The sequence below is a fragment of the Neovison vison genome, chromosome 8 (genome assembly GCF_020171115.1).
Source record: "Neovison vison isolate M4711 chromosome 8, ASM_NN_V1, whole genome shotgun sequence".
Classification (NCBI taxonomy): Eukaryota; Metazoa; Chordata; class Mammalia; order Carnivora; family Mustelidae; genus Neogale; species Neogale vison.
Window position 1 is genome coordinate 84719783 of NC_058098.1, and position 13877 is coordinate 84733659.

A 13877-nucleotide genomic window follows, 5' to 3' on the forward strand; every position below is an offset into this window, starting at 1 on the left:
AAAAGTCAGACAGACCTGGAATCGTAACATTGTTTTACTACTTATTAATTGTTCACTGTGAAATGGTGCATCTTTTAGTTCTCAGGTTTCTGTTCTTTTAAATGGGAATAAAAACACTACCTATTTCATAAGTTGCTATGATGATGAAAACAACACAATAACTGGGGCAGAGTGTGTGCTCAGTAAGTATTTACTATATTATTATTAATTATATTAGCTGTTCTGGATCTATGCTGCATTCCTCAGCAAAATGGGGGAAGAACAGGCAGGAAGGGTTGGTAAGATGTCTCTTTCCTCTCAGCATTGTAGTACACTATATTACTTGGTCTCTAAAATAGCACTGTTTGTTCCCTAAATCACTCATGGAAATGTTCCTTCAACCTTTATTTACAGTAGTCTCTCTCCATAAACCTAGTTCATGGGCAGGACCAAGCTGAGGAAACAAGTATCAGGTAGAAATCTCTTCCTGTACTTTCTCTTCTAGCTTCTCCTACTTCCCCCTGCCCATTACCACCAAAGAAACTCCTTCTCAGCAGAGAAGCTGAGCTATTTGTGTGAATTTACTCATAGAACTAAATAACCTTGCTACAGCTCAGAATCAGCCAGTTACCATGCTTTAAAGTGAAAAATAAGTAAATAAAGAATTAACTAAGGAGTTTGGAATTTATCCTGTAGGTTGTATGTATCATTAAAGAAATCTGAGTTGGTACTAACTTGGTCAGAATTGTGGTTTGGGAGAATAATATGTGTATATGATGATTGATTGGAGGGTAGAGAGATGGAGAGAATGTTATAGTCACTTTTATCTTGAAATAGCTTAGGACCAAAACTCAAGTGTGGCAATAGAAGCAAAAGGTTATTAATACACTAAAATGGAATCGATCATGAATAAGATACTTCCGTATGAGAAGCATGTGGGATCTGAGTCCCACTAGCAGAATAGCAGAGCCCATTTTCCGTCTATGTGCACTTGCTCAATTTTAGAGTAGAATGTTGAGCCCAAAGCCTGCTTTATTTAAACATTCCCTTATTTTCAGTACCTCTATCCCTCTGCCTTCTCTACTATGTGGAGTTAAATTTGAATAAGTAAATGGACATGTTATGTGACCCCATAACTTTCCTTTTTATGTCTTACATTCTGTTGCCTTTTGCCTTTACTTAATAACTATGGAAATCTTATATAATCCCACTTAGCCCAGGTGCTTTCTCTCTCATCAGGCTTTTCTGTTCATTCCTAGACGTGATGTGTTGTTTTCTAATCTGTGGCGAGACCATGTATTTCTTTCGTCATATTTATTTAGATTAGTTGTGTTTGTCTTCAAAGGCAAGGACAGCTATGTTTGAATTCATATAGCACATTTCCAGTTTCTTATAAGTACCAGATAGGTGTTTGTAAAATAAATACTTAAATGTGCCTTTTTTTCCTTTTTTAAATTTGCATTGGTTGGAGTATCCATTACCTTATCTCCCATTTCTGAGGCATCTTCAGGGTTGATGGGAGGGGAGGAAGGATGAAACAGCCATGCCAGTTTGCCATTTTGTGTAGATTATGGAGTCCCTTGGGGTGCTTTGAAATTACAGATGACTTCTGCAGAAGAAAACCTTTTCTCAAGTGGTACTGTTAGTTTAAAAGTATAAAAGTATAAAACAAGATGAGGGATTTATATGAGCATTTATATTGTATATTTTATAGAACTGCTTCTTAAATTCACTCACTAAATTATCTGTCTTTCTGATTAAGTTTCTTTTTTTCTTGTCATTGGTGCTAGGGTGGAAGAGTTATATGCATCAACATAAGTAAAAGAGAATTTTTTAATATAAAATAAGGATTTAGTTGTAGAGAAATTGTGGAAGTTTCATCAGAGTAGGTTATTCTGCTTCTCCTTTTTAAAAGTTGGTAAAAGCTAAAAGCAAGGCTGTTTGTATGTTCTTGATTGGATTAATGGGTTTAAAAAAATATATCTCAACTTTGTATTTTGCTTTTTTACAGGATCCTCATGCAGAGGAATTTGAAGATAAAGAGTGGACATTTGTCATAGAAAATGTAAGCTAATAGCAAATGTCATCACCTTTCACATTGTTTACTATATACAGTGTTCAAGTACACTAGCATTTTGGTGGTAGGAGAAATGTCACCTTATGAAAATTAAATAATGATTTGTAGCTTTTAGAATTTTTTTTTAGATGAAGTGATAGCCAATAGCAGAATTATTTTTAAGAAGTATTTTTGTTAAAACGGTAAATGTAAAAATACTGAATTATATGTATACATTGTATTTGGTTTGGAGCTTGAGGTAGACTGTGTCTTACCCATCTTTCTATCTGTTTAGCATCTAGCATGCATGGTACTTCTCACATAACAAATGCTTATTTAATCATCTGTTGAACAAAATCATGAATGACCTTTGATATCTTTAAAAATAAAGTACATGCTTTAACTCTTTGGGTTGAGGAGTTCTAAACTGGTGCCTTAATATTCATCTTCAGTTGGGTCACCTGGCTGTCTCAGTTGGTTAAGGGTCTGCCTTTGGCTCAGGATCCTCAGATCGAGTCCCGTATGGGGCTTTCTGTTCAAGCAGGGAGCCTGCCTCTCCCCCCACCTCTCTCCCTTACCCAACTGTGCTCACACTCTTTTGCTTTCTCTATTCAAATAAATAAATAAAATCTAAAATCATAAATAATCATCTTCAATTACTTTAAATATTGTTGAATCTCAAATGATTAACAGGCATAATATAGGTGTTCAGTAGATATTTTCAAATGGGGATTAGGGAAGATAGGCAATGAGAATATAGTGAATTAAGAAAGTGGGTTCTGGAGTCAGATAGACCTGATTTCAAGCCTTAACTCTGCTCTTATAAACTGTGATTGTGATAAGTTTCTTAACTTCTCAGCCAGAAATTTATAGGGTTGTTTTGTCAATTAAATAGGTTCAGTGAATATTAGCTTTACCATTTATCATGTCATCATCATGATCACCATTAAAGTTCTAAAATAGATTTATAACAGATTTATAACATGCTTTGGTTGTAGCATTTTCTTCCTTCCAGAGTCATTGTACAGCCTTTGTTGTATATCTCAGTGATGGAAGGAATACCACACTTTCTAGCAGTAGCTGGGCCATTTTTAGCCCAGGGGAGCTGGGAAGCTTGGAAAGATAGGTCCAAACTTAATAAGGGGTGTTCTGATGGCTGGATAGCAAACCAATGTAACTGTGTTGAATGTTCACACATGTTAACAATTCTGGCATTTCTTAGGATAGAGGTGAACATTATTATGCTTGGAGGAGTAGTCATTGAAGTTTTAAAAACAAACTTAGACTTCTTGAAATTGATTACGGCTTAAAAAGCTAGCTTTCAATCTCATAAGATCTTACTTCTCCCCAGTGGATGGTCTCTCAGTTTTTAATACTCATGACTCAGTGATACATCTGAAGTCTCTTAGTTAACTGATGTGTTAAAGAGTTAGCCAATTAGATTTGGGTTGTAGTTGATGGTAAAAATTGTATTTGTCTAGAAAGTTGTTCTTATTACACAATGAAGATAGAGACATACCAGTTCCAAGTTTCTGAAGAATAGTATTATAAACTAATACACCGAAGGGGGCGTATAAGTCTCTTTTATAAGTCTCTTTTATAGCAAGAATAAACAGAACGTATTAAATGAATATTGTGAGGTGTGAGAAAGATTAAAAATAACCTTGGGACTCTGTGTAAACCTTTTCCTAGGTTACAGCTCCCCTCAGTGGTAAGTGGTAAAATTGACTCTTGTCTAGAGAAACAGTTCTTTCCCTAAGCAGTAACGTGTTACAATGTTGTATTCTACTCTACATTTTAAAAGCCTAGCGGGCTTCCCTATTAGTTTCAATAGACTAAAATCTGGGCTTTGAGTCTGTTGATAAATTGCTCTGACACTAAAAAGGCATGTTCTCTGAATGGGAAATATTAATGGATCTTTCTTTTCTTTGCACTTTGTGTTACAACCCCATAGCCAATAAAAAAAAAAAAAAAGTTTAATTTTTGTTTAATATATACCAGTAAAGCAGAGAATTCTCCAAAATAGATTACCATAACAGATTTGTTGGGTACTTACTGTATACTGGATACTGTGTAGAATGCTTGATATACCTTATCTCATTTACTCATTACAATAACACCGTCAGATATTAATAATCTTATTTTTACGAATAAAGAAAATGAGATTTAGAGAGGCTAAGTAACTTGCTCAAGTTATATTGCTGCTAAATTAGGATTTTATCTAGTCTTGTCATTCTCCATGGCCTGTGCCCTTAACTCCTATGCAATAACTACCTCTCTTATTGATAAAGGTAGAAAGAAATAATTTGAAATTGTGGAGCCATGCAGAAGTTTTAGTCAGGCTTCCCTAGTGATAGACCTATGCGAGGTACATATATATAATATTAGTAGTAAAAGTAGTCTCTAATTATTGTACATATTCAGTCTAAAAGTTATTGGCTGCTTCTTGACATTACAAAATGGGATTATAGAATTTATCAGTCCCCAGAATTCTGAATATCTTTTCTCAAAACAACTTTACTTCCCACTTTGTATAAATTGAGGTAATACTGTCTTCATTTTACTGGTTCTTTTGTTTCTGGTCACAAAAAGATTTCCTGATTAGTTCTGAGTTTTCTTCTTTGGATCAGAAGGCTACTTATAACACAGGTTCAAACTTTAGAGGTGATTTTATTACTGTTAGCTTTGTGACTTTGGATAAGTTATTTAATCCTTTATAGCCTCAGTATACTTAGGTATAAAATGATGGTATTAATGTCTACTCTGTAGATTATTGCAATAATAAATATTAGAAATAATATATAAGAAGCATCTAGTTCAGTAAGGAGTAGCTATTTTTATAATGTTTTTTTCTAGAGGACATGGAAAAATGTGAAGGAAGCCCTAGATTTCCAAACCTACTATTATAGGATTTTAGTTTTTTTACTCTTTTACACCACTTATGTTTCTCAGAAGTTCTAGACTTCATTATTATCTCAAGAAATGATAGAGCAACTTATAAATATCTCATTTGGGTTAAACTTAAACATATTTTTAATGTTTTTTTTTTTAAAGATTTTATTTATTTATTTGACAGAGAGAGATCACAAGCAGACAGAGAGGCAGGCAGAGAGAGAGGAGGAAGCAGGCTCCCTGCTGAGCAGAGAGCCCGATGCGGGCCTCCATCCCAGGACCCTGAGATCATAACCTGAGCCGAAGGCAGCGGCTTAACCCACTGAGCCACCCAGGCGCCCCCATATTTTTAATGTTTTGAAAATTTTTCAGCTTTTGATTTAGGACATCTTCCCCTTATAAATTGAAGCTAAAATTAAGGACCAGGTTGTTTTCTGAAATTAAAGAGGAGCTGGTAATTTGTTAATATCTACCCCTGGACCAGACAGTCTATGTTTGTGTTTATCTTTCCACAATATGACTATATGAATATACTTCAAAACAAATATAAATGAGTGTTAAATTATCCTTTATTTTTGATTGTTTTCAGTCCATTTCCATATTATTAGCACAGACCATCAAGATCAGATATCACAAAGCAACATATTTCTTTTTTTTTTTTTTTAAGATTTTATTTATTCATCTGACAGAGATCACAAATAGGCTGAGAGGCAGGCAGCAAGAGAGGAGGGGAAGCAGGCTCCCTGACTAGCAGAGAGCCCAATGCCGGGGATCCCAGGACCCTGGGATCATGACCTGAGCCGAAGGCAGAGGCTTTAACCCACTGAGCCACCCAGACACCCCTACATGTTTCTTTTTTTATCTACCATAATATAATAATGTGTGCCCACCCAGGCAATTGACACTGTGGGTCTTATTTTAATGTGGAGCCATAATAGTTATATTTAACAATTTTATTTTCTTTCCTGGTGCTTTGTTAGCCAACAAAAATCAGAACCAGTGTATTTGTAAATTATATGCATAAGTCATAGTTGTGAAAATTAAAAACTTAGATTCTTTTAGTTTTTGAGTGAGTCAAAAATATTTATTGATGAAAAGCACAAATCCAGGTTGAATTATTAATTCAGTCAATCATTTTGCACTTATGCCTAGAATTTTGTTAATATTGAAGCTGCAAAATCACATAAGACATGCAGAATTCATTGATTCTTAGATGCATATTTTCCCCCACATTTTAACTTACCTGAAATTGGATCATCTTAAATTTTTGGTGTCCCATAATTATAATTGGTAGTGTTTTTTTCTTTCTTAGTGCTATATAAGATGATAGTGCATCATTTAAAAACCAGTGGAGACTTGTATTTGATGGTACAGGAGTATCCTGTCCTCCTGAAATTTATAAACTTTTATGGATGTTGTATAATTAAAGAAATGCAAAGAAAAAAGATTGTTTTAGGAGATTATAAAGGAGGGCAGAATCAGGGAAGGGTTCCTGGAGGAAGTGGGTACAGAGCTTCGTTTAAAAAAAAAAATGGAGGGGCGCCTGGCTGGCTCAGTTGGTTAAGCAACTGCCTTCAGCTCAGGTCATGATCCTGGAGTCCCGGGGTCAAGTCCTGCATCAGGCTCCCAGCTCCATGGGGAGTCTGCTTCTCCCTCTGACCTTCTCCCCTCTCATGGTCTCGCTCACTGTCTCTCTCTCTCTCAAATAAATAAATAAAAATTTTAAAAAGTAAAAAATAATAATAAAAGAAATAAAAATTTTTAAAAAATGGAGGGGTGCCTGGATGGCTCAGTTCATTGGGTGTATGACTCTTGATCAGGTCATGATCTCAGGATTGTGGAATTGAGCCCTGTGTCAGGCTCCATGCTGAGCATGGAGCCTGCTTAAGATTCTCTCTCCTTTCCCCCTGTCCACTCCCTGCTTAAAAAAAAAAAAAAAGAATTTAAAAAAAAAAAAAAAGGATTTATGTAAAAAAGAACTCCAGGCAGAGAAAAGAAGGATCAGGTAAGGGCAAGAGAGATAGTGGTGAGTTTAGGATAGTATCTGTTCTTGATCAGATAATTGAGAGGAAGAGGGAAAAAAAAAAAAAAAAACACCAAAAAACGAAACCAACTAAAGCAAAACATGAATTTGTTGGTGGGAATGCAAGTTGGTGCAACCACTTTGGAAAACAGTGTGGAGATTCTTCAAGAAATTAAAAATAGAGCTTCCCTATGACCCTGCAATTTCACTACGGGGTATTTATCCCAAAGATACAGATGTAGTGAAAAGAAGGGCCATCTGTACCCCAATGTTTATAGCAGCAATGGCCACGGTCGCCAAACTGTGGAAAGAACAAGATGCCCTTCAACGGAGGAATGGATAAGGAAGATGTGGTCCATATACACTATGGAGTATTATGCCTCCATCAGAAAGGATGAGTACCCAACTTTTGTAGCAACGTGCACAGGACTGGAGGAGATTATGCTGCGAGAAATAAGTCAAGCAGACAGAGTCAATTATCATATGGTTTCACTTATTTGTGGAGCATAACAAATAACATGGAGGACATGGGGAGATGGAGAGGAGAAGGGAGTTGGGGGAAATTGGAAGGGGAGGTGAACCATGAGAGACTATGGACTCTGAAAAACAACCTGAGAGGTTTTTTGTTTTTTTTTTTTTTTTTAAGATTTTTATTTATTTATTGGACAGAGATCACAAGTAGGCAGAGAGGCAGGCAGAGAGAGAGAGGAGAAAGCAGGCTCCCTGCTGAGCAGAGAGCCCGATGCTGGGCTTGATCCTAGGACCCTGGGATCATGACCTGAGCCGAAGGCAGAGGCTTTAACCCACTGAGCCACCCAGGTGCCTCCAACGTGAGGGTTTTGAAGAGGCAGGAGGTGGGAGGTTGGGGGAGGCAGGTGGTGGGTATTAAGGAGGGCATGTATTGCATGGAGTACTGGGTGTGGTGCAAAAACAATGAATACTGTTACACTGAAAAGAAATTAAAAGAAAAAACAAGTGCACCAAACAGGAAAAACAAAAAACAAAAAAACACAAAACATGAACTACCCACCAAATATCAGTAGACCTATATTTTTTAAAACCATTAACACAGGAAATTTAATATTAGGCATATGATTTACTTGAGGTGCTGTGTCCTCCTTAGAGGAGATGAAGAGGGTATCTTAATGTGTTTTCTTGGGGCCACCTATCCAGTCCTCCCACTATTTCTACCTGTGACTAATGAGATGGGCAGTTTGGCCATCATAATGCCTTTTTTATTTCCGTTTATTTGATCTTACCTCCAGAAGCCATTTAAATGGATTGGGATATTAATTATGTTAATTCCAAGACAGTACTATAAATCCTCCTCTGTTTTGTTTCTTTTGTTGAATTATATTGAACAAGATTGGTTGCACAACCAAACTCACCTGACAAGAATACTATTACACCAAGAGTAGAGATGATATAATCGCTCAAACAATACAAGGTAAACAGTATAAAATCACGGTGTTTCTTACCTCATTAATTTTAAGTTTGAATTTTCCTCTGAAATCAAGTCAATCTCTTGATCTCACAAAGTTGTAGTCTGATAAGTTACCTCTGTTTTTTCTTTCAGAAGAAAAAATACATAATAAATGCTTCTATTTTCCTCCAAATAATTTTCTTTTGTATCATCTCAGCCAAGGGATCTCACTCCAATGGCTAGGTAAAGACTGGCTATTTTTATAGGAACTATAGCTTGCAGTTTCTTCCATTTAAACTGGTATAGCTTCTTCAGGAACTCCAGACTGGGATTATTTTTTCAGCACCCTCAAAACCCTTAGGAACTCATGAATACTGAAGTTCCAAAGCATGAATAATACATAGAAGAATACTACAACCCACATGGCACAAAAATAAGAAGTTTCTTCTCCCCCATGTAATCTATACAACAATTTATAATTTAAGTATCAATAAGAGATGGCCTAGCTTTTTTTAGGCTAGGACTTTTGCCATAGTATAGTCGTACTTATAGCCTACCTATTAATATTCCAACCCACAGAAATGTGGGGTGATTTCCTTGAATCTAATTAGTCCCTGTTGACCTTCCTTCTGTGTGGAAGTGACACTGAGAGGGTGGGGAGGAGGTTCAAACTTCCACCAGGAACAACTCTGCTTTTTGTTCCTCTGTTAACCCAGTAACTAGAGTGGTTTGGTTGGTAATGCCTATATATGTGTTCACTGTATTATATACTATATATACCCAATGTTTAAAAATCTCAACTTAAGTTTTTAAAATTATTTCAAATGTACACTAAAGTAGCAGGAATAATATGATGGATCTCTGTGTACCTACCTCTCAGCTTTAGGAATCGTATTTTGCCAAACTTACTTCATCAGTCTTTCCACTTTTCTTTACCAGATAATTTAAAGAAAATCTCAGATACTGTATCATTTTTGATGTAAATAATGAAGGCCACTTTTGATTACCGTTAGTTTAGAAGCTTGCTAAAAGATACTGGTGTGTCAGAAAAGGTGATCTACCTACAAGTGAAAAAAAAAATATTTTTGGTGGGGGGCAAGCTTCCTTTTAGATGATTTTTCTTATCTGGTAGGCCTGTGGTTCAAAATTATTTTGTCCTTGAAAAGTGGAATATTTGTACTTATTTCCACATAGAAAATATTTAACTTAATATTAAAAACAACAGAGCTTCCCTTCCATAGCCCTCAGAATTAAACTCCTGCATTTGGAATAGGAAACTCGTAGTTGAGACAGGCTTTACCTGGTCTTCTAATTATCCAGTCAACTTGCTTTTGTATGTGATTATGTGAATAGTGCCTGGCTGGCTGTGTAAATTAGATAGGGTAGTTACATATGGCTAGTTAAATGAAGTTTTGTCAGCTAGCTCACTCTCAGTTTGGTCAAATTTCAGAAAAAGTCTGTATATATACATTTTTTTTTCCTGCTTAGTTTTTCTCATTTAATGTTAAATATTTAATGTGGTGTTCTAGTTGAGCAATCTTTCAGATTGTACTTCTGGAAGAAAATTTCATATCCTTTGTTCTCAAATGACCCTTTAAAGAAAATAGTGGAGAAATGTTTGTTTCATGTAAAAGGGAAGTATGCCCAAGAATGGTTATATATGCCTAGAACTTGTCAGAATCCTCAAAATTATAAGATTCTTGTGTAACTATTGGTTTAAATACTTAGTTTTCCATTTTCATTTTGCTTAACGTCTGTATTCTTTTTGTCAGTTATCTGTCAATTTTATTAGAGCTTATTAATTAGAAGAAAGCAAGTTTTTCATCTTCACATTCTCCATCCTAAAATTCTTGACATAGGAGGGGGGCACAGATGGATTAAAATCTAAAGTCAACTGTACTGTATTTATCTATGTATAATGCAAGAGGCCCTAAGTTAAAATTGTAAATAAACTACTGCATGTTAAATAATTTATTTCATATTGTAGTTTACTTTGTGAACTGTCTTAAGGAAGACAGTTCCTTAAGAAAGGGTTTTATTTTACAGCAATGAAGCACTGTTTTTATACCATTACAATGTTGATGCTATTGAATAGTCTTTTTCTTTTTTCTTTTTTCCATTATGGTTTTTTTTAATTCCACTTTATTCATGATTTTTTTTAATAAACATATAATGTATTTTTATCCCTGGGGGTACAGGTCTGTGAATTGCCAGGTTTACACACTTCACAGCACTCACCATAGCACATACCCTCCCCAATGTCCACAACCCCACCCCCCCTCTCCCAAACACCCTCCCCCCAGCAACCCTCAGTTTGTTATGTGAGATTAAGAGGCACTTATGTTTTTCTCCCTCCCAATCCCATCTTGTTTCATTCATTCTTCTCCTACTCCCTTAACCCCCCATGTTGCATCTCCACTTCCGCATATCAGGGAGATAGTTGTCTTTCTCTGATTGACTTATTTCACTAAGCATGATACCCTCTAGTTCCATCCACGTCGTCACAAATGGCAAGATTTCATTTCTTTTGATGGCTGCATAGTATTCCATTGTGTATATATACCACATCTTCTTTATCCATTCATCTGTTGATGGACATCTAGGTTCTTTCCATAGTGTGGCTATTGTAGACATTGCTGCTATAAACATCCGGGTGCACGTGCCCCTTTGGATCACTATGTCTGTATCTTTAGGGTAAATGCCCAGTAGTGCAATTGCTGGGTCATAGGGTAGCTCTATTTTCAACATTTTGAGGAACCTCCAAGCTGTTTTTCAGAGCAGTTGCACCAGCTTGTATTCCCACCAACAGTGTAGGAGGGTTTCCCTTTCTCCACATCTTCACCAGCATCTGTCATTTCCTGACTTGTTAATTTTAGCCATTCTGACTGGTGTGAGGTGATATCTCATTGTGGTTTTGATTTGTATTTCCCTGATGCCGAGTGATGTGGGGCACTTTTTCATGTGTCTGTTGGCCATCTGGATGCTTCTTTGCAGAAATGTCTGTTCATGTCTTCTGCCCATTTCTTGATTGGATTCTTTGTTCTTTGGGTGTTGAGTCTGCTAAGTTCTTTATAGATTTTGGACACTAGCCCTTTATCTGATATGTCGTTTGCAAATATCTTTTCCCATTTTGTCAGTTGTCTTTGGGTTTTGTTCACTGTTTCCTTTGCTGTGCAAAAGCTTTTGATCTTGATGAAATCCCAATTGTTCATTTTTGCCCTAGCTCCCCTTGCCTTTGGCAATGTTCCTAGGAAGATGTTGCTGAGGTCGAAGAGGTTGCTGCCTGTGTTCTCCTGAAGGATTTTGATGGATTCCTTTCTCACATTGAGGTCCTTCATCCATTTTGAGTCTATTTTCGTGTGTGGTGTAAGGAAATGGTCCAATTTCATTTTTCTGCATGTGGCTGTCCAATTTTCCCAACACCATTTATTGAAGAGGCTGTCTTTTTTCCATTGGACATTCCTTGCTGCTTTGTCGAAGATTAGTTGACCATAGAGTTGAGGGTCTATTTCTGGGCTCTCTATTCTGTTCCATTGATCTCTTTGTCTGTTTTTGTGCCAGTACCATGCTGTCTTGATGATGACAGCTTTGTAATAGAGCTTGAAGTCCGGAATTGTGATTCCACCAGCTTTGGCTTTCTTTTTCAATATTCCTTTGACTATTCGAGGTCTTTTCTGGTTCCATATAAATTTTAGGGTTATTTGTTCCATTTCTTTGAAAAAAAAAATGGATGCTTTTTTGATAGGAATTGCATTAAATATGTAGACTGCTTTAGGTAGCATAGACATTTTCACAATATTTGTTCTTCCAGTCCAGGAGCATGGAACATTTTTCCATTTCTTTGTGTCTTCCTCACTTTCTTTCCTGAGTACTTTATAATTTTCTGAGTGTAGATTCTTAGCCTCGGGTGCAATTGTAAATGGGATTGACTCCTTAATTTCTCTTTCTTCTGTCTTGTTGGTGTAGAGAAATGCAACTGATTTCTGTGCATTGACTTTATATCCTGACACTTTACTGAATTCCTGTACAAGTTCTAGCAGTTTTGGAGTGGAGTCTTTTGGGTTTTCCACATATAGTATTCAATCATCTGTGAAGAGTGATAGTTTGACGACTTCTTTGCCAATTTGGATGCCTTTACTTTCCTTTTGTTGCTATTGAATAGTCTTTTTGGCTGATTTTCTGATATTTATATATTTATTTCTATTTTTTGCCGATTTTTTATTTATTTATTTGACAGAGATCCCAAGTAGACAGAGAGGCAGGCAGAGAGAGGAAGGGAATCAGACTCCCCACTGAGTAGGGAGCCTGATTCTGGGCTCAATCCCAAGATCTTGGGATCATGACCTGAGCCAAAGGCAGAAGCTTTAACCCACTGAGCCACCCGGCACCCCTGATATTTATTTATTATGTGAAGCTTCATCTTACTGATGCTAATCATACCTTACAAATCAAGCAAATAGAGCAGTAAAATAAAATTTTATTGAAGTCTTAATACTTACAGTTGCTTATTTATTTACCATCTTGATTAAATGGGTACTGTGTGGCAGATATTTGATAGTTATTTAGAGTGTAATAGTGAAAAAGATGCAGACCCTGACTCTAGGTATCCTACAGTCTAGACACAGATGATCAGGCAATGACTAAGATAGGACTATGTATAGGGCATTGCACGTGCACATGGAGAGCGTATCTAACCCCAGTCTTGGTGGGCGAGGGGAAGCCTTCTAATGAAAGTGATTTGTAAGTTGAAACCTAAAAGATAAAGGTTTTCCAATTCTTCATCTGTAACCTCAAAATTCAGAATCTCTACTATCTAAAGACATTAAAAAATGTGTATTTTTTTAAAAATTTGGTTCAAAGTCATTTGGTGACAAAACTTGTCCTGACCTGAAGTGAAGCTGTTTGTAATATTTATTCCATTTACTGTGATTGGTTATTCATTTTGCTACAGAAATATGTATGTTTTACTATGAGTGCTGTCCCAGACCTCCTTGGGAGTGTTGCTGTAATTTAGACACTGTAATACAGGCACAGGCACTGTATTGCCTAAAATCAATAAAAGAGATTTCAAATAAAAGATTAAGTACTTCTGATAGCTACAGGGAATTTAGAGAATGCTTCAGGTGGTTGGATTAGCTTGAGCAGAGGCAAGAGATATTGTGGCTCCTCTGTGAAACAGCATATAGTTCAGTAGATTACTTTCTAGAATATTTAATTTTTTAAAATACTGTTTAGGAGCTTCTGGCTAGCTCAGTCAGAGCAGCATGAGAGTCTTGATCTTGGGGTAGTGAGTCCCGCATTAGGCGTAGAGTTTACTTTAAAAAATATTGGTTGATTTTTCTAGGGTTATAGTAATTTGTAACCATTTAGTTGAGTTTTATAATAATGAAGGAGTTAAAGAATTGACTGTATAGTTGCCGTGAAACTACAGATTTACATGGTTCACCTGGTGGGTTAATGGTGGTAAAGGAAAGAAGTGTTGATGTTGTTGGTTTTAAATCAGG

General features: G+C 36.3%; 1 protein-coding gene across 7 annotated transcripts in view; it reads left to right on the forward strand.

The window, feature by feature from the left end:
* The window catches only part of EHBP1 (EH domain binding protein 1), a 442694-nt gene that overhangs the window by 173621 nt on the left and 255196 nt on the right, over window positions 1-13877 (forward strand). For all 7 annotated transcript variants that reach the window (XM_044264063.1, XM_044264061.1, XM_044264066.1 and 4 more), the window contains one exon: window positions 1991-2044. In XM_044264063.1, coding sequence (XP_044119998.1) covers window positions 1991-2044 — 54 coding nt within the window. The remainder of the gene's footprint in view (window positions 1-1990; window positions 2045-13877) is intronic.